General features: G+C 38.7%; 2 protein-coding genes across 10 annotated transcripts in view; both read right to left on the reverse strand.

Annotated features, from left to right (window-relative positions):
* Positions 1 to 844: 844 nt before the first annotated feature.
* ly6pge (lymphocyte antigen 6 family member pge) lies at positions 845 to 6,707 on the reverse strand. 2 transcript variants are annotated; one of them, XM_051648438.1, is made up of 3 exons: positions 6,352 to 6,707; positions 1,710 to 1,826; positions 845 to 1,393 (listed from the first exon to the last, which is right to left on the reverse strand). In XM_051648438.1, the coding sequence occupies exons 1-3, from the start codon at positions 6,410 to 6,412 to the stop codon at positions 1,203 to 1,205; spliced, it is 369 nt and encodes a 122-aa protein (XP_051504398.1). In that variant the 5' UTR covers positions 6,413 to 6,707; the 3' UTR covers positions 845 to 1,202. The 2 variants fall into 2 exon arrangements, with proteins under 2 accessions (XP_051504398.1, XP_051504397.1); XM_051648437.1 differs by having other exon boundaries at positions 1,698 to 1,826.
* A 1,363-nt stretch (positions 6,708 to 8,070) lies between these two features.
* LOC127411905 (transforming acidic coiled-coil-containing protein 2-like) overlaps positions 8,071 to 24,248 on the reverse strand; it is a 67,283-nt gene continuing 51,105 nt past the window's right edge. For 3 of the 8 annotated variants that reach the window (XM_051647791.1, XM_051647783.1, XM_051647784.1), the window contains 10 exons: positions 23,773 to 23,832; positions 22,928 to 22,993; positions 18,779 to 18,913; positions 18,096 to 18,172; positions 16,314 to 16,357; positions 16,058 to 16,090; positions 14,567 to 14,727; positions 12,665 to 12,771; positions 9,238 to 9,358; positions 8,071 to 8,971 (listed from right to left, as the gene is read on the reverse strand). In XM_051647791.1, the coding sequence (XP_051503751.1) occupies positions 8,906 to 8,971; positions 9,238 to 9,358; positions 12,665 to 12,771; positions 14,567 to 14,727; positions 16,058 to 16,090; positions 16,314 to 16,357; positions 18,096 to 18,172; positions 18,779 to 18,913; positions 22,928 to 22,993; positions 23,773 to 23,832 (870 nt within the window). In that variant the 3' untranslated portion in view covers positions 8,071 to 8,905. The remainder of the gene's footprint in view (positions 8,972 to 9,237; positions 9,359 to 12,664; positions 12,772 to 14,566; positions 14,728 to 16,057; positions 16,091 to 16,313; positions 16,358 to 18,095; positions 18,173 to 18,778; positions 18,914 to 22,927; positions 22,994 to 23,772; positions 23,833 to 24,248) is intronic. The other 5 variants (XM_051647790.1, XM_051647787.1, XM_051647786.1 and 2 more) reach the window with 4 other exon arrangements.

A 24,248-nucleotide genomic window follows, 5' to 3' on the forward strand; every position in this document is an offset into this window, starting at 1 on the left:
TTTAGTTCCTTTGCTGAGCAGTCTAAGCTAGAATTGTTTAGGAAAATGTATTTAATTATTTTTTATCATACCAGTCAATATTACAGTTTTCTTCAGATCTTTAAATGATCTAAGTGTTTTCATATGGAATTAGCAAATTACCTCTCATTATTTCCAACTTTGATTGAATCGCTTATTCCCAATCCCATACAAACATACGTTACACCATAGAGTAAGAAGCAGTTTATTTACAGTCAAGCACAAAAGCATAAGGAGCCAGAGAGTGTGTGTCCTTGCATATTATCTTCATGTCCATTTAAATGCATTTAGTGAAATGAAAATTAAATTACACATTTACAGCATATATATTCATCTTAAAACAAGTCTTTCCTTGCTCTCCCTCTTCATAATACTCAAACTGATAATTTACTTCTTTTTTCTTTTTTCTTTTTTTGGCCTAAGAAAAAATGCTTTGGGCTTTTTTGAGTTCCTAGACATTCTTTCAGTACAATAACATAAAAAAAAAATGTATGCAGAGAAAAATGTGAACTTCTCTGTGTTTATTACACAGCTCTCTTGAATACTTGATTCTGATCGGTCAAGCATTTGCAACATTCACAGCATTCTGTGGTCAAATATTTTGCATAATGACTGCTTTACATGTCCCATGCAACCCACTTTCTACATAGCTGTAATAGTTTCATGCCTCTCATATCACCCTACGGTCTCTTTCTTCTCACGTAGTAAAATAATTTCAACTGAAATCAGTATTTCCTTTTATATATATATATATATATATATATATATATATATATATATATATATATATATATCCATTTATTTATTTATTTAGTAAGTAGCCGTGTAATAAATAGGATAAAGTACAGTCAGTTGGTCACTATTACAAAATAAACCCCTTTGGGTTTCTACAAAACCAAGTTCTGAACAACCTGTTAAGGTTTATTTTGCAATAATGACCAGCTAACTGTACTTTATCCATTACATGTGTTTGCTTGACCATACTTATACTTGTCCTTGCATATAGATGTGAGTGTTTGTTGTATGCACAATTCCATGGCAGTACTTGCTGACATTTGCGGTATGGTATGATTCATTTTGTCAGTACGTATGGCAACAATCACATGGTATACAAAGTTCCGTCAAATTCCACAGTGGTAATGGAGTTTAATAACCAGGTTAGTTTGTCAAGGGCAACATGATTTTCACAATAAATGCCAGATGCATAACAGAAACCCCAGAAGGAAGTGAAACCCTGTGCTGATTCTAGTAGCGTGTCCAGCCACATTGCAGTCATTAGAGTAGCAGCAATGAACTTTCACCCCTGGAGCTCTGTAGCCCTGGCTGTTGGCCTGGCTGCAGAAGGATTTGTAAGAGCATGACTTCATTACACCACCTAAGAAGACAAGAACAGTATGACAGCGTGATTATATATTAATGTGTTTTGATCCTCATAAGGAAGCTGTAGACCTCCTGCTTCTAAGCTGGGGCCAGACAGAGCAGTCTGTCTTCTTATACACCAGCCTAATACAGTGCTTCCTTTTATCACATATACACACACACTAGAGTTGTTAATGAATTTTCTAAAGATGTATCCCTCAGTGATTCATCACCAAGATGCCCCAGATTTATTTTTAAATGTTCTCACCAAATTTCATCTCATCCATCCATGTAAGAAGATGAACTATTGACTATGTTACCATTTAACTTACTGCCATGTCCTCGGACAATAGCACATGCATCTGAGTAGCTCGGACATGTTTTGGAGCCCTGGCGATTGCAGTCTTCATCTGTAGAGCCCATGCAGGTATAACACTGTAGTGCCTCACCTAAATAAAGACAAAGGAGGCAGAATGCCAAAGAATCAATTTAATTTTAAACTCCTTGAGAAAAGGCCTGAAGTTGTAGACTGGTACTGATCCAGCAATACTACTTTATTATATCTTAAACCAACATATACCCACTAACTATTACAGTATATATTTTATTTCCATTATATTTCTACAGGTAGTGGACGGTGGACAGGGGGAAATGGAGTGGGGTGGTGGTTGGGGGTGAACAGGAAATAGTTGCAAGCCAGACACAAACTTGCACTGCCTGCATCAGCACCATGACTCAAATGTCTCTATAAATATTTTTTATACAGTATATTACTGCTGTATTGTTTCTGTTGTTTTAGTATGCACAAATGAAGTGAATTTCACTATATCTCTGCAGTGCTAGATTCTGATTCAAACTGCTTACATAATAAAAAATAAATAAATAAAAAAAAAAAACAAGGACAGTAGAGGCAGAAATAGAGGAGTCATATTAGTTTATAACAACATATACAGATATACAGACAATGATATACAGGAGTTAAAATTAAGAGACCACTGCAAAGTTAGCAGTTTACCATTTAAATGTGCTGTCATAAATTATATTTCTCTTAACAACACACTGGCAACTGACTATCAACCGACAGCCTGAATGTCAATACAACCACTATACAACATTACTGCACATTTATATATATATATATATAATTTTTATTGTATATTGTGTATTCCTTATTGTGTGTATCAGTGGCAGATTTAGGCATGGGCGACATGGGCATTTACACAGGGCGGCATCTTGTGGGGGGGGTGGCACATTGGGGTGGCACGTTAGGACGAACTGCTTGAATTTTTGCACCAGGAGTGGCATAAAGTCACCCAGTAGCAATGTGAATGACTGGTAGAGAGCATGCCAAGACGCATGAAAACTGTGTTTGAAAATCAGGGTTTTTCCACTAAATAGTGATTTCTGAACTCTTCCTAAGTTAAAACATTAGTATTGTGTCATTTAAAAATGAATATGAACTTTTTATTTATTTATTTATTTATTTATTATTTTTTTTTCATCATTCAAGGTCTGAAAACACTGCATCTTTTTTGTTATTTTCTGCAAATAGATGCTCTAAATGTCAATATTTTTATTTGGAATTTGGGAGAAATGTTGTCAGTACTTTATAGAATAAAACAAACATTTTCGTTTTACTCAAACACATACCTATAAATAGTAAATCCTGAGAAATAATTTTGCAGTGGTCACTTAATTTCTTCCAGAGCTGTATATACTCAGATATATTCACTCTAGTTCAGTCTCCATGGTGAGGCAGCTTTAAACGGATTTATAAAAATATCTCAGCTCTGTAGGTCCATACAATGCAAGTGAATGATGGCCAAAACTTTGAAGGTCCAAAAGGCAGCATAAAAGTAATCCATAAGACTGCAGTGGTTACATCCATATCTTCAGAAGCGATATGATAAGTGTGAGAAACAGATCAATATGTAAGTCATTTTTCACTATAAATCTTCACCTTCACTTCCACATTCTTCTTCTTTTGTTTTTGCCAATTCTTATTCTTCATGCACATCGACACCTACTGGGCAGGGAGGAGAATTTATAGTAAAAAAAAGAACTTAAATATTGATCTGTTTCTCATCCACACCTATCATATCGCTTCAGAAGACATTTACCCACTGGAGTCACATGGATTATTTATGCTTTTTTTTTTGGACCTTCAAAGATTTGGCCACCATTTACTTGCATTGAATGGACCAACAGAGTTGAGATATTCTTCTAAAAATCTTTGTTTGTGTTCAGCAGAGAAAGAAAGTCATACACATCTGGGACAGTAAATGATGAGATAATTTTTCATTTTGGGTGAACTATCCCTTTAAGACAGCAACCAGCAAATATGTCCCAACATGAAATTACTTTGATGCAGCCCTCATGAAAATCATTCCAGAGCTCAATCTACATGTTTCTTTTACACTTTTTATTCACTTCCCTGTGAACTCTATAAAAAGAAGATTGATGTTACATCCCAAAACACATCTTTTCTCTCAGTCTTTCACCAGACAGGAGGGATCAGCGGAAGTCACGGCAGAGAAACATTTTAGTGTTTTTAACTGTCTTGTAAATGCCCTGCAGAATATGTTTTGGCTAAGCCTTTTTGATGTAGCTCTTTGCTATCATGTCCCAAATGTGTGTGTGTGTGTGTGTGTGTGTGTGTGTGTGTGTGGGCAAGTTTTGATGGTTTACTAGGGAAAAATTTTAGGTTACAAACTGGTAATTACAAGGGTATTATGCTATAAATGTGATTTATGAGGTCATTTCTAGTGTCCCCATAAGTCAAATTGCGTAAAAAAAACAAACATACTAAATGATGTTTTTTTGAAAATGTAGTCAGAAGACTACAAAGGACAGTTCGGACTGCTGAGAGGATTATTGGTTGCACCTCCCCCCCCCCCCGTCAGGTACAGGAACCGTCAGGTACAGGAACAGTTTTTTCCCCAAGGCTATCCATCTCATGAACAGTTAAACTGCCCCATTGAGCAATAACTATGTGCAATACACAGTTTATTCTTTTTTATATTTATCCAACACAACCAACCTCTTCTGCCATTTCATTCCTCTGAAAAAAAAAAAAACATTTGCACTGTACATAACAGATTGTATAGATTTGCACTACCCATGTGTATGTATGTATGTATGTGTGTGTCTGTACGTATGTGTATAATTATTTTTTATTATTATCTATGTGTTGCTGCTGTTTTTGTATTGTTTTTGTATTGTTGTACACTGGAAGCTCCTGTCACCAAGACAAATTCCTTGTATGTGTAAGCATATTTGGCAATAAAGCTGATTCTGATTCTGATCCTGATTCTGAAATGCAGAAAGTTTTATGTGAGGGTTAGGTTTAGGGGTAGGGGATAGAATCTATAGTTCGTACAGTATAAAAATCATTATGTCTATGGAGAGTACTCATAAGGATAGCCGCACCGTGTGTGTGTGTGTGTGTGTGTGTTTTAAAGAAACATCCTTTGAAGTTCAAGCCAACAAGATCAGACACATAAACTCCATACATCTTTAAAAACAGAAATTCATTTTAAGATTTAAGCTGCTTTTGTTTTGTGTCTTATCACTGTTTGCTCACCCTATAGACATCTTTCCGCTGTATCTGAGTCACCCTCTTTTATAGCAAAGACCTTCAGTTCACAGGATGGTAATGTAGAAAATCGAACCGTCTACATATCAATAAGTTTTAAAATGTAGTGCTAGCCCTAAGGTAATCTTTTTCAAAGCATTTATCTAAAATTACATCCTTTTACCTCCAAACTGTACCAAACACTGCTGTAGAGGCCATTATGAATTCTTGTATGTGGAGCTGGTCTCAGTCTGGAGTTTTTTTTGTTGTTGTTTTTTTTTCTAATAAGAAAAAACTGAAGCCTATATACGCAGGTGAAATATTTCAGCTGTCATTTAAATATGTCCAGGCAGTTTTGGTAAAGTAAAATCATGCTAGAAGAGTAACTTTTATAGTATACAAGAAAAAGCAAGAAAATCTAAATTTTTATCTGACCTAAGCTGTCATTTGTCAAATATATCTAGGCAGTTTTGGTATATTGTAATATCATGTTTATGCACAGTATATTGGAAGCAGGGTGAGAAATGTACATTTGCATGCCACAGAAAGTGAAACATTTTTTAAACTGAGGTGGCAAAAAGTGCCCCATAGTGAACTGCTCTATTTTTTTATGTTTCTAATCTAACATTTGTTCTATTTTATATTCTATTCTAGACCTAAATAGTTTACCTTAATACTGATATCTTATCTTGATTAAGTGGTTTAGTGCCTCGGCAGACACCTTAGTGACCTGTAGTTGAAGATATCTATATCCACTGTCTTAAGCAAGTGTTGTTGAATGTGGAGCTAATAGGAAGTGTTATTGATTAAAAAACAGCTCTGAAAATACTGAAAATGAAGGAAAAATCCTAACCATACCTAAAATGTAAAACCATGATGGTACAGTAGACATCCATAATTGTTAAGAATGAGAATTTATTCAATTTCAATTGATACAATTGAAATAAACTGATACATACGAATGACACACTGCACTTTTATGTTGTTAGAAAACCCTCGTAAAGGGGCTTTGGAAAGTATTTGCGGTACAGGGAGAGATTATCTCCTTTTTGGTCCAGTAGTCCCATAAAAATTATTTCCAACACCAGCCAGGCAGCAAGCTCTTTGTAGCCCTCAATCTGTTTAAGGGATTGTTTTTACAGATTCCTTACAGTTAGTCCTTCAGCCCATTACAAAAGACAGAGAAGATATTCCCAGACGAAAGGACACTCCACAGGAGTAAATTATAGTTTAAAGAGACTAAATGAAATAATGAAGATGTGAACAGGAGAATGCATGAAACAGAGACAAGACAACACACCAGATTGAGAAGTCTAGACTGAAAAGCTAATCAGGATTTAACACTTAGTGTGGCAGACATGACACAGAAAAAGAGAACCAAATAAGGGAGTGGTACTCACTGTGAGCAGCAAGGAGGGTGAGGAACAGGCCCAGCAGCAGAAAGACATGGTCAGCTCTCATGTTGCCAATGGTCTGTGACTGTCAGGTTAGCACAGTGAAAAGCAGGTTGTTTGCTTCTAAAAACCCTGATCTTAAGCCCTGCTTGTGGAGAGCTAATACCCAATAGGAGTGAGGAGACACAGATTACCATCCTGTCCACTAAGGCCCATGGTTCAATCTTAAGATCTGAATGACCATCTAATCAGAGATGAAGGATCTGTTGCTGTGCTCCACCCTTATAGTGCTCCATGTTAGCCAGGTATTCTATAATCCTAATGCATCCTCTGTGTACAGTATTAGTTTACCAGCATGTCCCTTTGTGACACAACCTTTGTGAAAAGTGGACTCAACCAATAAAATAACTATTGCAAAGGCAGTTTAAATGTGTGCTTGTGGTAGAGGTAACATTCAACCAAACCAAATCAAAGTTTACTCTATCGAATTAATGAAGATCAACATCAGTCTGGTATAATTAAGTTTTGTTGTTAATCTGATTAATGTTGGTTCAGATGTGATCTCCATATTCTAGTTTGACAGCACAGATCCAAGAAATACATATTACTTACATATTAAGCGCATACTGTATACTATACACTATGTACTATAAGTGAACCGTATATCTTAACTATATGATTATAAATCTGTTTATTGTGCTGGAAATAGGCTTTAACAAAAATACATTTAGACACTATTGTGTTTTGTCAACACCTTTTATGATTTATTTGTGTCTTATTCAAATTAAATTACTTTTATTGCAAACTTTTTATTTTTATCTTTATATTTTATAATTTTGTTACCACCATTGTGCTATCCCTATCCCTGTTCTTTCATCATTACATAATTTTTCTTTGTTCTATCAGTAACTTATTGTATGCAGTGTTTTAGAAAGTAATTAGTAATGTGAATACTTTTTCCATTAAGTAATGAATAGTGTAATCTGATTATAATTTTTAGAAAATTGGTAATTTTTAGTGGATTACTTTTAGAGTAACTTACACAACACTGTTTGTAAGTCATTTCATTGTCTTTTCATGTTTTATAATGTTGTTTTCTTCTTGTTACTTCTTACTCTTAATTATTAAAAAAAAAAAAAAAACTTCTAGTGAGTGAAATAATAGATTCTTACACTTTTTATTTCATACTGAACTGATTGGTTGAAATGCATTCTGTGTAATTTTGTTACATATGCTTCTTTGCTTCTGCTGTGCTGTTAATGAGATAAAGTTCCAAAGACCCATGATGGTTTCCCGCTTATTGACACGGATGGTGAGGATTTCATTATCATGGGTTAGAAAATAAACAAATCAGAACTGGGCCTGATTCACAGTGTGTTTACAATTCTAATCTACTAGAAAACTAAGCTCTACCAGTTGGTTGAGAGATCAGTTAAAGGGTTAAATTCTTCTTCATCTAACCTGCTCAGTCACAGACAGCATGTCACTGGCACTAATATAGTCTGTATGGCGTGATCTTTAATGTCCATCTGCCAGCTAAATAATGCAAAGCTTATCAGGAACATAGGATCATGTCAGCAAGATTCATTCTTTGTTCATTAACATCTCCAAAAAGCTTTTTTTAATGCCCTCATATGGGAGTGGATCGCATTATTATAATATAATTTCAGCCTGTTGTATATTGAATATATGTTTGTGAAATATAGACCAGAAGATGAGAAGAGCTGTATTGCCATCTTTTATTGCACTTTGTAAGCATGTCTTGTATAAATGGCAGATCTTGCTGCTGTGGAAATATCAGCCATAGCAGGACTGAGACAAATCCATTCAGATTAAATTAGCTCAAGTCTGAACCACTGACAGTGACAAGTGGGCTCATTTATATATCAAAATAAAATCCAAAAATAAAAATCGCACATCAGTTTTGCTAGGAGACAATAAAACAAATAGCAGATCAAACTAACAGTATCAAATTCTGCAGTTGTGTTCCTTTACTATATTCAAGTCATTTTCACTATTTACAAAATCATCAAGGCCTAAAACATGCAATTTTTCATGATCATGAATACCACTTTGTGACAACTGAATGATTACTTAGTCTGTTTTATATTATATATTTATGTATTCTCTATATTTCTGTTTTCAAGTTAAGAATAGGGTACCACAGGAATCAGTTTAACAGTCGGGTCCACCAGTGGTTGTCATGGCAATGGCTTTCATAACCACACGCTCACTAAAAACAGGTACTCTCTCTCCCTTTTGCTCTGTGAGCTGTACAGACTCTCAAAGAAATTCTCTGCTGATGGGGAGTACTTTCACAAGACCCTCAATATAGGTAAATTGTGTACATTAATACATCTAAATGAAGTGGAAGTAATTACAGCCGGAATCTGTTCTCTCAGTCCTGGGGAGTCCAGTTTTGAGAAGACATCAGTAGTGTGGGACCCACAAAGATCATTTGGTTAGTTCATTGTTCTGTCCAACAGAAAGAAGGAAAAATACAGAACCCCACAATCTTCTTGTCCCTTTGTGGTATGGACAGAACTAAGTCTCTGGATGGCTAACTCTTCCCCATCTTGGCAATCAATTCATCACAAATTTTGGTCAATTCCTCGATCTCTTTGTTCTGTGAAAACAATCAAGTATGTCAATATCTGCAGTTTAGTGGGAACTTGGCTTCTAGGATGGGTGTGCTTCACATGAGTTTTGATATCGAATACAGTTATTATATAAATTTTTTTCCTTACAAAGGAACTGAACTTGTAGTTAACATGTTAACTACAAAATAATAAAGAGATTAATCACAATAAAACAATTGTAATCCCCTAATTTTTAGCCTTGCAAGAGCTGTCTGGTGCAGATGAGCAGATAGATTTGTGAATATTGTCTAACCTTCTGTTCCAGCGTGCGCTCCAGTGAGTCCACCTTCATATGTTCTTTCCTCAGACTGGCTTGATGTGCTGCCTGCTCCTGCTTGGCTTTGGATCTCACCTGAGCGATTTCAGAATTTGCCCTGCAGTTGCCACATAGTCAAAGACATGCCATCACTTCATAGTTCAATAGACTCTTAAAAGAGCACTGACTGCATTTACATGCACAACAATATGCTGATAACTATGGAAAAATCAGCACATTCAAAATAAACTGACAACACAAGAAAACGTCTAGGTTACTGTTGTAACTCCCATTCCCTGATGGAGGGAACGAGACGTTGTGTCGATGTAGTGACACTAGGGGTCACTTTTGGGAGCCCCAAACACCTCTGATGTTTGAGAAAAGGCCAATGAAAATTGGTGAGTGGAATTTGCATGCCACTCCCCCGGACATATGGGTATAAAAGGAGCTGGTGTGCAACCACTCATTCAGGTTTATGCTGAGGAGCCGAGACAGAGTCCCGGCGATCACAGCGGGTAGTTCTGTGTTGTGGCAGGAGGGACACAACGTCTCGTTCCCTCCATCAAGGAACGGGGGTTACAACAGTAACCTAGACGTTTCCTATCTGTCACTCACTCGACGTTGTGTCAATGTAGTGACACTAGGAGTCCCTATACGAAACACCACAACCAGCTGAACTGTGTTACATGGATCGGCGGTGCAGGTGCAGGCAGGCCACTGCGTGCCAAGTAACAAGAGCACCGGCCCCATCGTAACCTTCCCAATGCCTCGTGCACGTCGTATGGACCCTCGCCCCCGAAAGCATAAAAGGAGGGGTCAGATGTGCCTACAATGGGAACAGTCTGCACCAGCTGGTTCAGCCTTTTCTCTTCTTTCTTCTCCCAGAGAAAGAACTCGTTTGATTCCAGCTGGGGCCAAACGTATTCGCATCAGGGTAGGTGTCCTTGGAAAAAGACAATGCGGAGACCACACCCTGCCCGAAGGGGAGGTAATTGTGTGGAAATACATCACATGGGCTTACCGATTCTTTATTGGCAGTATCGCATGTGGAGGAAGTCCCTGTGGTAGGTCCTACCCAGAGCTCTACAAACATGGCGACCGGTGGCAGAGGGGACTCTGCCCAAGGGGAGACACAAGTCTACCGTCAGGGAGACCGTACCATGGAAGATTACGTCATATGGGGTTACCGATAGGGAACCAATGCATATGGAGCACCTATCCCAGTACAGGGGCTGACCTGAACAGGGCATACTGACACAAGTACTGGGCCTGGCATCTAATTCCTCTGCCGAATTTGCTTGCCACAAGTGCTGAGGGAGGAATCCAGGGTTCACTGATCCCGGGAACTCACGTGGATGAAAGAGCGCATGTCTTCCCCTGAGGAAGGGGAAAGGCGCTTGTGTGCCAGTGGTACACCCGGCCAGCTGCCCGAATCCTTACTTGTTTGTACCTACCAACACAGGACAAAACTGGCTCGACCCGGAGATTATAAAATCTTGCGAAGGTATTGGGTGTTGCCCAGCCCGCTGCTCTACAGAAATCTGTTAGAGAGGTGCCATTGGCGAAGGCCCAGAAGGAAGCTACGCTCCTGGTAGAGTGCCGGATGCACGATAGAATGTGCTATTGTGTGAGCATCCTGAACGGAAGCCTGTACAGGGCCTGATTCAGTGCCCGCAGGTCCAAGATCGTTCGCAAACCACCGCCTTTCTTGGGCACCATGAAGTAGGGGCTGTAGAAGCTGCCCTTCATCTCGGCTGGAGGGACAGGCTCTATTGCATCCTTCTGCAGAAGGGCCGCAACTTCCGCACGTAGGGCAGCGGCATCCTCGCCACCTATCGAGGTGAAACGGACGCCGCCTAACCTGGGCGGGCGCCTGGCGAACTGAATCGCGTAGCTGAGTCGGATCATCCTGGCCAGCCATCACGACAGGTTGGAGAGCGTTAACCACGCCTCCAAACTCTGGGAGAGGGGCACCAAGGGTACGACCGCTGTTGATGTTCCCGTGGAATGGGTCTCGCGGCGGAGCGGGGTGGGAAGTGCTATGTCGGGGGCCTCGTGTCCCGATCTCGCTGTATAGGGAGAGACGTTAAGGCACTTACCTCCCTCCGCGTACCCAACGTAGGACTGGTGAGTGATGGGAGAGGAGGCTGAGTGTCCTCGTAAACAGCCACAACCACCTGTGCGTGGGTGTGTCGTGGCCGGCTTCATGGAGGTGGGAAACCCACACCTGCAATACTTGGTGCACAGCTGTCATAACAACGATGGCCGAAGGCATCGAGTGTATGACCCAGAGATTGAGGAAAGTGCTTCGGGCATGCAGCGAACTCAAAAAAGGGAACCAAGGATTCTCCCTCTGGCCCTCCACCAGGGGATGGAGTGGTCTGTCTACCACCTCCAAATGTGGCACGAGTCTCCTCACCTCCGTGTCGTCCGCGTCCTCAGGGGTGCTTAGAAGCCTTCCAAGGGTTCTTGGCCTGTTCTCTGATGCTGCTATCAAGATCTCATCCTCCTCCTGAGCGCCGAATGATAGGTCGAACCTGCTCTGAGGCGGGCCGCCTGACTCATCCCAGAACTCAACCGGGGCGCACGAGCGTGCTAGGGAATGGGAGGTCTTTGGGGATTCATCTTTAAAAAGACACTTTCCGTCAGTGCCCACTCTTTTAGGGAATATATACACTTTTAGGGAGAAATATACTCTTTTAGAGCTCAACGCGTGCTGTCGAAGCGCCCAGGGGCATTCTCCGCACTTATCTGTGCGAGAGGGGGAGAAACCACTGTGATGCGCCTTGAAATCCAACAGCCACGGAGATCGCTTGCTTTCTACAAAGGTGAATGGATTAGCAGTGGAATACATCAACACCGCTCGGCTCCAAAGAAAAAATCTGAATGAATGGTTGCACACCAGCTACTTTTATACCCATATGTCCGGGGGAGTGGCATGCAAATTCCACTCGCCAAATTTTCATTGGCCTTTTCTTAAACATCAGAGGTGTTTGGGGCTCCCAAGAGTGACCCCTAGTGTCACTACATCGACACAACTTCGAGTGAGTGACAGATAGGGAATCTTGTTTACATTAGATTTGAAATCACAGGTTTTTTCACTGGTTTTGACATCAAAACGTAAACAGGCATGCACACAGCACATGTTTGCATTGAAAAATCCTCCAGAACTCTAGTAAAGGTGTTTACTTGCAGAGCGAAATCAGGCTCATGGTTTAAGACATTTACGTGACCTTACACATTGTCAGTGTATTATGCATAATTGGTGTACTGTAAGATTGTGCATGGAAATGTACTTACTGAGTGCACAGTATAAGTCAAACCCTAATTAGCTGAGCAGTCACCTTTGTTGTTCCAGGCAATATAAATCCTATCAGGCAAAGCAGATTAAAAAACATCCGCATTGTGAGAGATCTGTACTTACTTATCCAGTTTCTCCTCGGCGTGGATCTTCAGGGCCTGGTAGCGCTGCTCCTCCTTACGGACACGAGACAGGTACTCCTGAGCACATTTCTTCAACACTTCCTCATTCTGAAAGAAAGGTGAGTAATTATAATGTTATTCACCAATATCTTAACCTATAACAGTGGAAATATCCTCACTGGAAGAAAAATATCAGTGCAAAGAACCAGATCCCCATTGTACGTGAATGTTTGAATGTGTTTTCACATTACAACTAGGGATGGGCATTTTGGTCATTTTGTCTACTCAAGTACTCGAGGGGCAATGACATGTGCATAACTGTATATATAATAACATGTCTGACAAACGTCTTTGGCTGCTGCATTGCATCTTGTTGTTCAAGTGTACTGTCAATTCATTTTTATAGGCTGTTATAAAATAATCTGTTACAAAATGTACAAAAGTTTGCATAATCAAAATACAATGCATCATATTTTGTCATTATGTGAAGATTCGCTGCCCAACTCAATGAAAGAATGTGCACAACGCACGTCTGTCTGTTCTTCCTTCAGGTTACCATAGTAATCTTAGTAAGCGCCCACCAGTTGTTTTTTTTGTTTTTTTTTGTGACTGTCTGAACCGTCTATTTTCAAATCGCGGTTGGCTTAACAGGAGACACCATAACCATCACATTTTTAATATTCGTGTTAAGTTGAAGTTCAGTTTTGAAGACGCTGCATTCTGATCCATTTAGCTGCACTCTGTCTAGCTGTTTGAAACACTCGCCTGCATTATATGCGCTACTTCAGTGCACTGAGTCCACTGCCACAAGCCTGGTGTGTGTGTGTGTTTGTGTGTCTCCCATTCAACTCGGAGATTCGGAATATCCACATTTCAACTGGGGAAGTACAACGGAATGACACTTTATGTTGGGTTTCTAACTTAGAAACTCATGCGGAAATCTTCAACTCTCATTTCGTCAAGATGCAGGTGTGTGTTACATCATGCAAACATGTCGGCACCCAGGGCTGGGAGGTTTACAGTCAGTGACAAACATTCAATTTTATTAAATAATATCCATTAACGAGTCAAAGTTCTTACATTAAATGATAATAAAAAGTGTTTAGCAAACGTTTTGCAGAGACAGGTGTTCAAAACATGGTTAATTACACTCTCTTTTGATTATCGTAACGATAGAATTGCAGCGTCATATATCAGTTTGGTTGCTATGAGACGTCTCTGACAATCAGTGTACCCCACAAAATCACAACTTAATCAATCTCAAAATTAAAAATAAGCTCCCTCTTTGACATATTTGTGTTTAGTTGTCAGGTAACTGTCACTGAATTTCAAATTAAGAGAAAAGTCACATCATGCATGATCACCATCGATCATCGTTTTCATGATCGATCATTACTCGAGGATCCCATCCCTAACTACAACACACAAAAAGTGGGGTGAAATGTAGTAATTATTACTGAACCTACATAACCAGTTCTTTATTATTGCTATTTTACACATTTTAGAATAATAGTCAAGTCATCAAAACAATGAAATAACAAAAAGTATGGGAATTAATAAATGTTCATTAAAAAATTTCCAAAAATCAAAACTATCATAAATTTGTTCTTTCTCAGTAGACAAACTTTGACTAGACTACCACTCTGCACACTCCAAGCATTCTCTTTGTGGTGCTTTTTAAACAGTATTGAAGGCGTTTCCATGTATGCTTACCACTTGTTGAAAAAACTATCTAATAAAATACATGTATTATTTATATTTGTCTAGAAAACTAATTTCAAGCATTTTAGCATAAGCCTTTAAATTAAAAAAGATTTAAGACCACGAGAAACATAAATTCAGTCGTGTGTGGAGACTTTTGACTGGTAGTGTAAAAGTAAAAGTGTGCATGTAAGTGACTCACCTTGCGGAAGCCTTCCAAGATGTCTTTCATCTTCTCGTAGCGACGGAACAAATCAGCCAGAGATTTCTCCACAGAGTTGAGGTCAGCCAAAGCCTGATCCTTCTCCAGAATCAACTGCTGGATAGTGTGATCTGACAGAGTTTTCTGCCTCTGTTCACCCTCTGAGACATACACACAAATACATGAAAGTATTATAAGGTCATATTCCAGTAACACAACTATACATTAAACAAGCACACACACTCACATACACACAAACTGATGTTCAAATCAGTTCTAAGGAGCAGAATTCAATAGCAGAGAAGGTTAGTTTTATGGTCCTCTGGGTACTTCAGAACTGTGTACTCTACATTACTACATCTACAGTACATTATCAAGAATGACATGAAAATGTCGGGCCTTATTTCAACCCTGGATCCCTGTGATACATGCAGACAACACACACACTAAATGATGGGCAAACCACTGAGACAAAGGATGAGAGATGAGAAGACCTTTTTTAAGACTTACTCTGCAGCCTGCTGCACTATAAGTCCCATTTTTTAGACTTAGAAACTTAGAGGACCGATTATGGAAGAATGAGTACGCAGGTGATTTTTAAATTTTTTTCTTAAAACAGCAGACAGCGGTGAATTTGTTTTGTCTTTATTGGTTTAAGTGGACATATTATGAGACAGATTATCTTAGAATAGGTTTACAAAAATACCTGATGAGCAAAACAGATGCAAAGATGAAAGACAATATCAGACTATCAAAAGAGAGGAAACCTGTCCTGCCTATCACTATCAGATGTTGTGGATGCAACACAAACAAAGAAAATGAAAAGTCGTTGTTACTTACCAGGCATGCCTGAGTGATTTATCAAATATTTATGGGGGACGTAGGGAGCAAAACAGAAAGAAGGGACTGCATTAAGTCAAGCCAGCAGGGAAGAACATATGTGAGAAGCGTCTCACAAATATGGGTGAACTTCTTAAATGAATGAAAGTGTCGCAAGAAAGAAAACTAAATTAAAAAGGTGGTGAAAGCCAGACAACTGGCCAAGAAAATGAATTAAATAAACTGAATCAAGGGGAAAAAATATGCAAAGTGTGGATTAATTACAAAAAAGATGAAAATAAAGTGAATAATACAGCTGGGAAGTAAAATATATATTTTTTTCTTATCATGAGGAATTTAAGATATGAAAAAGGGAGTGTTTCCAGGAAGTTTTATTTTCAATGCAAAGAAAGAAAGCATGTCAACAAGGTTAAACCAGACACCGAACATCAACACCTGGACACAACCTAAAGTATTTACATGATAGTAAATACTGAAAGGCAAAGAAATTAAATTAACTTGTCAGTGGGTGAGGCCTGGTAAGGTACATGTGTAAGGGACATGTTTGAACAGAAACGTGTGAGTTTTTTGAGGTTGCGAATGCACGCCAAGTCAAGCGGCAAGTCAAGCGGAATATACAGGGACACATGAAGGTTTGTGTTTTAAACTGACCAGTGTTTGGGTCCGGAGGCAGGAAAGATTTGTCTGCAATGAAATGAGAAATTAACAAAAACGTATTGCATATGTGTGTAGATGTAGCGTGACTGGGGAAGGGTTGTGCATGTTCATTTATAGTGTTGTAGCAGAAGAAGACCAGCAGACAAATACTGTAGAATCAAAAGTGCCTGAAAGTGTTTACAAAACAAATAAACAAACTAATAAAAATCACCAACAAAAGATGAAATCATAATTAGAAATCAAGACTCACCAATCATTTCTGCAATGGTCTTCTCATACTCCATAACTATCCTCCTGTAAACAAAACAAAAGCACAAATCAAGTAAGAATTCAAATTCTAACCTGTTCCAAAACTTAGTGAGGTGCCTATAAAGGAGCACTCCCAATGTGAAGGCTGTTCTAAAAGGTAGGTATCTTAATTATGCTGTCTTCTAATGATACCTCTTTTTATTCAAATTCTGAGACACCATTGCATGTAGGGTATCCTTTAGGATGAAGGCAATTCGACAATGCATTGCGAAGAGATCAAATACAAATAAATAAGATGGCGGATGAAGAGAAACAAATATTAATGTTAAATACATGTATATTTAATTCAATACTGAAATGTATCAATAAAAATAGTTGTGTAATTAAAAATGTATTATTTGCCCAATATTTCTGTGCTATGTGTGTTTTTGCTTATTAGAGCATCGTGTCTCTTTTAAATAATTTAAAGTCAAGTGTCCCTTACACTATTCCACTGCTATTCTAGTTGCTGCAAATTTGTTACTGATTTCAGTAACTTACAAGGTTCCATTTCATTTAGGATGCTCCCTTGGAAGGCAGCTGCCTATGTAGGCAGTAGACAGTGAGGCAGCTTACTAGGATTTGGCACAGAGCTAATAGCATTGATGATGATCCATGCTAATGTGAAAATGACTTAAAACACTTCCTAATAAGTGAGATTACATTAAAGATCAGGGAACTTATTTTGTCATGGCATGTGGGAGTGTCTGGAGTTGGCCACTAATGGCTGGCAGTGGCAGAGGTTGGTAGTATGGCATGCTTTGAGAAAAGCAGGTTGCCAACATAGTAAGCGGATGGATTAGCCATGCCTTCCCTTAGACTCTTAGGCCTTACTTATCCTAAACCCAATCAGGCTAATGAAGCAAGCTCCATTCTTATAGACACTAACAAGGCACAGTCAAGCTGGCCGTAATCCCCAATTCTTCCTGACTGCCTTGTTCACTCTGCCCCTGTCCAAGGAGCTTGAAAATAAAATGTGTCCTGTTTCACTCAACTCTCTTTTGAATTACACAGATCTGCATTCTTGATTAATGGTGCACTGGGCAGATTCTGAAGCAAAAAATGGCAAAACAGCAGACTGTGAGGCAAAAACTACTATAATCAACAATAAAGTGGCATTTCAGTGTGTGACAGGCCAGTTACTCAACACGCTATGTTGTGTTTTCTAATTGTTGCCATCAAAACTACAGTTATCTATTCCCTCTACTGTCTCCCTCCTCCTGCCCCAACCTCTGGCACTTCTAATGCTTAAAAGCCCTCTTTAATTGGTTTTCTGCTTGGGCTGGTCTTTTAAAAAACAGTAGGAAAGAGATAAACAGATTTAGAGGTGGACTGAGGTTAATGTGTAAGCTGTTTTGTGAACTCGGCATGGTGTGTGGCACATCAGCAAAGGAACATCATCAATGTCAGAAATACATAGTGCCTTTCTTTTTTTTTTTTTTTTTTTTTGGCCTTTTTGAAACATTTATTGATGGGAACAGTATAGAGAGAAGGAGACCAGCACACTGCTACATAAAGAGCTGTTTATTTGCTGTTTAATTTAATCTATTAAATCGCATGGGAGCATATGTAGCAGTGTGCCGGTCTCAATTTTTTGCATGAACTGTAACCTTTTTTGATCGTGCACCTGCCCTAATTTGTTCAGGATGTGCTCACACAACCTGTATTAACAGTATAGAGAGGACAGGATGGGTAAGACACAAGCATGAGCACCACCACTCAATGCATCATAGAGTACACACACCTCATCTCCTCCACTTCCCGTCTGCTCTCCTCGTACTTCCTCTTCCATTCCAGGACTTCTTTCTCTTTGACAACAATCTGTCGATGAGACCAGAATCATGTCACATACACAGAGTAGGAAAATTAGTGCTGTTATATCAGCTAAGATCTATACTTTTCTCTTCACAAATATTTCATTTTGTATAATGTATTTTCCTGTACTTATTGCTATTTTTTAAATCATTTATTTATTTTTTTACCAATATTTGGACACACCTAAAATTATACTTTTTATTGTAACCTTTCTTTTTCTACATTGTGCACATAAAATTTTATAATATGTTGTCTTATAATAAGGCCCGACAAAATCTGCTGATTTTCTGCGCTGATTTTGCAGGAACATTGAGGTGAATTCATCAGAAGCGACTTCAACATAGTAAAATGTGTTAAATGAATTCACAAACATGCAAGGAGTGGGGGATGTGTAGACCTTTTGTTTATGATTGACAGTGCAACTCTGTGGTAATCTACACAGATTTCAATGGAGTTCTGTGCACACCGATTCCTTGTGGACCAGCTAATAATCTTATACTTTTGGAACCATTGCTCAATTTAATAGAATGTGAAATGAAATGTCTAGGATGACTGCAGCATATTTCTGTAATATGGCATCAAGTAATGTTGAAAATGTTGTCAAGAATATACCTCTTCTCGGGCGATGCCCAACGAGTGGTCCATGTCATGAGGCAGATGAGGGCTTTCCCCTTCACTGTATCCTGTTTGAGAATAAAGAGAGCTCTTCGAAACTCCACTGTCTCCAGGTGAGGCCATTTCTCTCTGCTGCCAAGGAGAGAGTTGTGGAGAAACCATTAAAAATCTGTGAGTTTAATTCTGTAAATTCATTCATTCCACACATCTCTGAGGGAGGCAGCCCATCATCTACAGGTTCTACTCAGCAAAGCCATAATGCGATGGAGATCAGGCTCTTAGTTTGGATTCAAAAGCCTCCAGCCGTTAAGAGATGAGATTTCAGTATGTGACTGGCCCGCTGCATATAGCTGGAATGTTATGTCAGATGAGACCTGCAGGAGTACAGGTGTTCTTTATATTAGTTATTAGAGATCTAATAATGAGCAAAGTTGATGATCTAATAGTGCAATTCAAAAGCTTTATTTCCGAAATACTAATGAACACATTAAAAAATCTATTGAATCTGTCTGGGTAGTTAATGCAACCAGACACTCAAAACACTATAAAGCACAATTTAAGAAAGCCTCTATTTGCATATATCCTAAAGGAAAGACAAACAAGCTTTGTGAATATCTGCTCTCTTTACCATTACAAACAAATAGGTCTTAATCAATGTAATATCTGTCTTCTTAAAATTCTATCTGTAAAGTTTGAGTAAAAAAATTGTTGTGAATGCATTTACAGATCGCATTCATATTCAGATGACCTCTTTCTATCCAGTGATGGATTGTAATTAATCAATAATCATCATGTTTAGCCTTTAAACCCACTTGCTGATGAGGTCTGATTAATTCTTCCTATCAGAGCTGGATTAGGAGATTAATTGAGTTTGGCTCTTAAACAAGGTAGGGGGCCATTTGTTAGGGTACAAATACAGAATGCCCATCATATAGTGTTTTGTCTGAAAGAAGCATTTACAGCTAATGCAATTTACTGAACCACCTGGTTCATAGTGGTACCCATAGTACAAAGCACAGGAAGTACAACAATTTTGCTTAAATCCAACCCTCTTGAAATGATGGGTAATCCATTAGAGTTGGAGTCTTGATCGTGGCCTTGGTCTGGATCTGAGTCTCGGCTTATGGTCTCAGATAAGATCACAGTATATTTCAAACCTACTAAAGGTGTAAATTATCTCAACCGCAGGTCAATGTGGTATCTTCACCATTGCAAACCATTTTAATACAAACTGAAAAGAGAAACTATGGAAACATGATGGAAACCCATTACGCATTGACCGGGGAACTTCTCTTGTGATGTGCTGACCAGGGAACTTCTCTTGTGAGTGACTTGCAGTGGCATGCTTCTTCCAAGCAGCCTCATGATCTCGCAAACATTGAATGAGACTGCCACTCGAATTATAATACAGTGTTTAAAAAAAGATTGATTTTCAGTTCATTTCATTGTGCTATGTCTTAATTTATTTGTGTTGTGGCTTCTTTCCATTGTGCTGTGGCTTCACTGTTGTGTTGTGGCTTTTCTGCTGTGTTATGGCTTAATTGCAATGTGTTGTGGCTTATTCCTGTTGTGCTGTGCTTTACTGTTGTGTTGTGACTTAATTGCTTTGTCTTGTAGCTTATTTCCGTTGTGCTGTGGTTTTTCTGTTGTGTTGTGGCTTAATTGCAATGTATTGTGGCTTATTTCCACTGTGCTGTGGCTTTACTGTTGTGTTATGGCTTAATTGCATTGTCTTGTGGCTTATTTCTGTTGTGTTATGGCTTAATTGCAAAGTGTTATTGCTTATTTCCACTGTGATGTGGCTTGACTGCTGTGTCGTGGCTTAACTGTGTTGTGTTGTGGCTTATTACCATTGTGCTATGGCTGTTCTGTTGGATTGTGGCTTAATTGTGTTGTGCTGTGGATTTTTTGCTGTGTTGTGGCTTAACTGTGTTGTGTTGTGTCATATTTCCGATGTTCTGTGGCTTTTCTGTTGTGTCGTGACTTAATTGTGCTGTGGCTTGTTAACATTGTGCTGTGGCTTTTCTGTTGTGCTGTGACTTAATTGCAATGTGATTTGTCTTCTTTCCGCTGTGCTGTGGCTTTACTGTTGTGTTGTGGCTTAATTACAATGTGTTGTGGCTTATTTCCGTTGGGCTGTGGCTTTTCTGTTGTGTTGTGGCTTAATTGCAATGTATTGTGGCTTATTTCCGCTGTGCTGTGGCTTTACTGTTGTGTTATGGCTTAATTGCATTGTCCTGTGGCTTATTTCTGTTGTGTTGTGGCTTAATTGCAGTGTTATTGCTTATTTCCGCTGTGATGTGGCTTGACTGCTGTGTCGTGGCTTAACTGTGTTGTGTTGTGGCTTATTACCATTGTGCTGTGGCTGTTCTGTTGGATTGTGGCTTAACTGTGTTGTGCTGTGGATTTTTTGCTGTGTTGTGGCTTAACTGTGTTGTGTTGTGTTGTGGCATATTTCCGATGTTCTGTGGCTTTTCTGTTGTGTTGTGACTTAATTGTGCTGTGGCTTGTTAACATTGTGCTGTGGCTTTTCTGTTGTGCTGTGATTTAATTGCAATGTGATTTGGCTTCTTTCCACTGTGCTGTGGCTTTACTGTTGTGTTGTGGCTTAATTACAATGTGTTGTGGCTTATTTCCGTTGTGCTGTGGCTTTTCTGTTGTGTTGTGGCTTAATTGCAATGTATTGTGGCTTATTTCCACTGTGCTGTGGCTTTACTGTTGTGTTATGGCTTAATTGCATTGTCTTGTGGCTTATTTCTGTTGTGTTGTGGCTTAATTGCAGTGTTATTGCTTATTTCCGCTGTGATGTGGCTTGACTGCTGTGTCGTGGCTTAACTGTGTTGTGTTGTGGCTTATTACCATTGTGCTGTGGCTGTTCTGTTGGATTGTGGCTTAACTGTGTTGTGCTGTGGATTTTTTGCTGTGTTGTGGCTTAACTGTGTTGTGTTGTGTTGTGGCATATTTCCGATGTTCTGTGGCTTTTCTGTTGTGTCGTGACTTAATTGTGCTGTGGCTTGTTAACATTGTGCTGTGGCTTTTCTGTTGTGCTGTGATTTAATTGCAATGTGATTTGGCTTCTTTCCACTGTGCTGTGGCTTTACTGTTGTGTTGTGGCTTAATTACAATGTGTTGTGGCTTATTTCTGTTGTGCTGTGGCTTTTCTGTTGTGTTGTGGCTTAATTGCAATGTCTTGTGGCTTATTTCCGCTGTGATGTGGTTTTACTGTTGTGTTGTGGCTTAATTGTGTTGTGGCTTATTACCATTGTGCTGTGGCTTTTCTGTTGGATTGTGGCTTAATTGTGTTGTGTTGTGCCATATTTCCGTTGTTCTGTGGCTTTTCTGTTGTGTTGTCACTTAATTGTGTTGTGTAGTGGCTTATTAACATTGTGCTGTGACTTTTCTGTTGGGTTGTGGCTTAACTGCTATGAGTTGTGACTTATTTCTGTTGTGCTGTGGCTTTTCTGTTGTGTTGTGGCTAAATTGCGTTGTGTAGTGGCCTATTTCCGTTGTGTTTTCAGCTTTAATTTGCTTTGCCATTTGGTTGTGTTGTGCACCTCTGGGCCACCATAGTGATCCAGTCCAAGAGGACAGCATCTGCAGTATATCATCACCACCAATCATAGACACATAAACATACAGTATTCAGCAGAAGATCTGGAATACTGCAGAGAAACTACTTTCAAAAGCAAATGGGAGGAAACGCTTTAAAAATGTATATGCTGATCTGAAAGAGTTCAGTACAGCAGTGGGATGTAACCCTGACTTCTTTAGAGCAGTTATACATGTACAGTTTTTGCATGAATGATGGTTTATCACTAATGAAAAGAGTAAGGAAAGAATATGTCATGGAGAATGTGGTAAGGAAGCATGTGAAATGTGTCTGCAAGGCTAATTCGGGAGAGATTTAACAAGTAATGTAAGTTAGAATATTTAATTTTTTTTTAATCAATTCAGGATAGTCATCAGTAAAACTCATTACTTCATAATACAGCCATATAATAAAATGTCCCTCTTTTTCTATATAAAAGAACTCCATAATCCTAAGATTTATCTGTACTATGCCAAAAATACTTTTGAGACATTAAGGCTATAGCTCAAATCTGTTGTGGAGATGTAGTCGAGGTTATTCAGGGGCTGAAACTGTACCTGTGGTATACGGGACATCCTGCGACAGAGTTTGATATCTTTCTCTGCAGACTTGCCTGCAGTCTTCTAAAGTACAAAGATATTCATACTGTGAAACAAAATCTAACTATGATATGGATGAATGATCTTGTCACAAGTGCAAGACCTGAAATGTACAAAAATAAATTTGTGATTTGTATAAAATGTTAAGTACATAGTCATATTAAATGTGTCTGTAACATGAGAGTTTATGCATTGTTAGGATGTATGATGTGACTGCCTTTCACTGCCTGAGTTTAGAGTCTATTTTGAGTTAAAGTTTGTTGTTCCTGGTAAATAAATCAATTCAGAATGGACAAAGGCAGTGCACTCATGACATCTTAGTTCACAGTTAAAGAAACACTGTAAAAAAAAATACGTTTCTTAATACATTTTTGTACTTGTTTTTCAGTAAAAACCAGCAAACACATTTTTTCTTTAATTTTTTTTTTTTTTTTAGCATAACTTTAATAAAATTTGTGAGGTTTATACTAAAAACAAGAAGAAAAAAATCAATTTGCCAATAGGATAAGGAAAATATATTCCTAAAAGATATATTCTCTGAAAATAAGTATTATTATCTTGTTTAAAGGATGCCTAGACATCTTTTAATGAAAAAGAAGACAAAAATACTGATTATGAAAATTAGTTTTACAGTGAACAAAGAGAATAGGAGAAGAATTATATGTTGTTGTTTCTAAGCCTACTGTATTTTGGCACTAGTGGATACGGATTATGGTGGTTTAGACTAATGGTGGTACAGGGACACCGGGGTTAGCATAAAATAAAAGTTGGACTACAGAGGAACTGTTTTCTGTTCATCTTACTTTAGCCATGTGTGAACCATTGAGATTCCAGCGGCGTGGGCTGGGCTTCTTGAAGTGAGACTGGGAAGCGTGCAAGACAACATAATGAGAAAGGAGCGGGAAGAAAATATGAGAGATGTCAGAGGGGTTGTGTGCATGTTTGTGTATATGAGATCAGGCGATTAGTCTGTTCATTCCATTTCCTGTACAAATGCTGAAATTGAGGTGGTGGTCAGATATTGCAACATGACAAGTTTGAAGGTCATACTGAAAGCAGATCTGATCAGAGCTAAACTTTACATGAAGCCACACCAGCGGCCTCAGAACAGGCATACACATGGTTTGTATGCCCATTGTATTCCAATGAGTTAATGTAAATTAAATCGCAGTCGAAATCAGGAACCAGCAAGAATGTGACAAGGAATTATGCCACAAATAGCACCGTACACTATTAACTTTCTGCTTAGAAAAATAATAAATAATCAGAACAGTATATT

Source organism: Myxocyprinus asiaticus, chromosome 21, assembly GCF_019703515.2.
Source record: "Myxocyprinus asiaticus isolate MX2 ecotype Aquarium Trade chromosome 21, UBuf_Myxa_2, whole genome shotgun sequence".
NCBI classification, from domain to species: Eukaryota; Metazoa; Chordata; class Actinopteri; order Cypriniformes; family Catostomidae; genus Myxocyprinus; species Myxocyprinus asiaticus.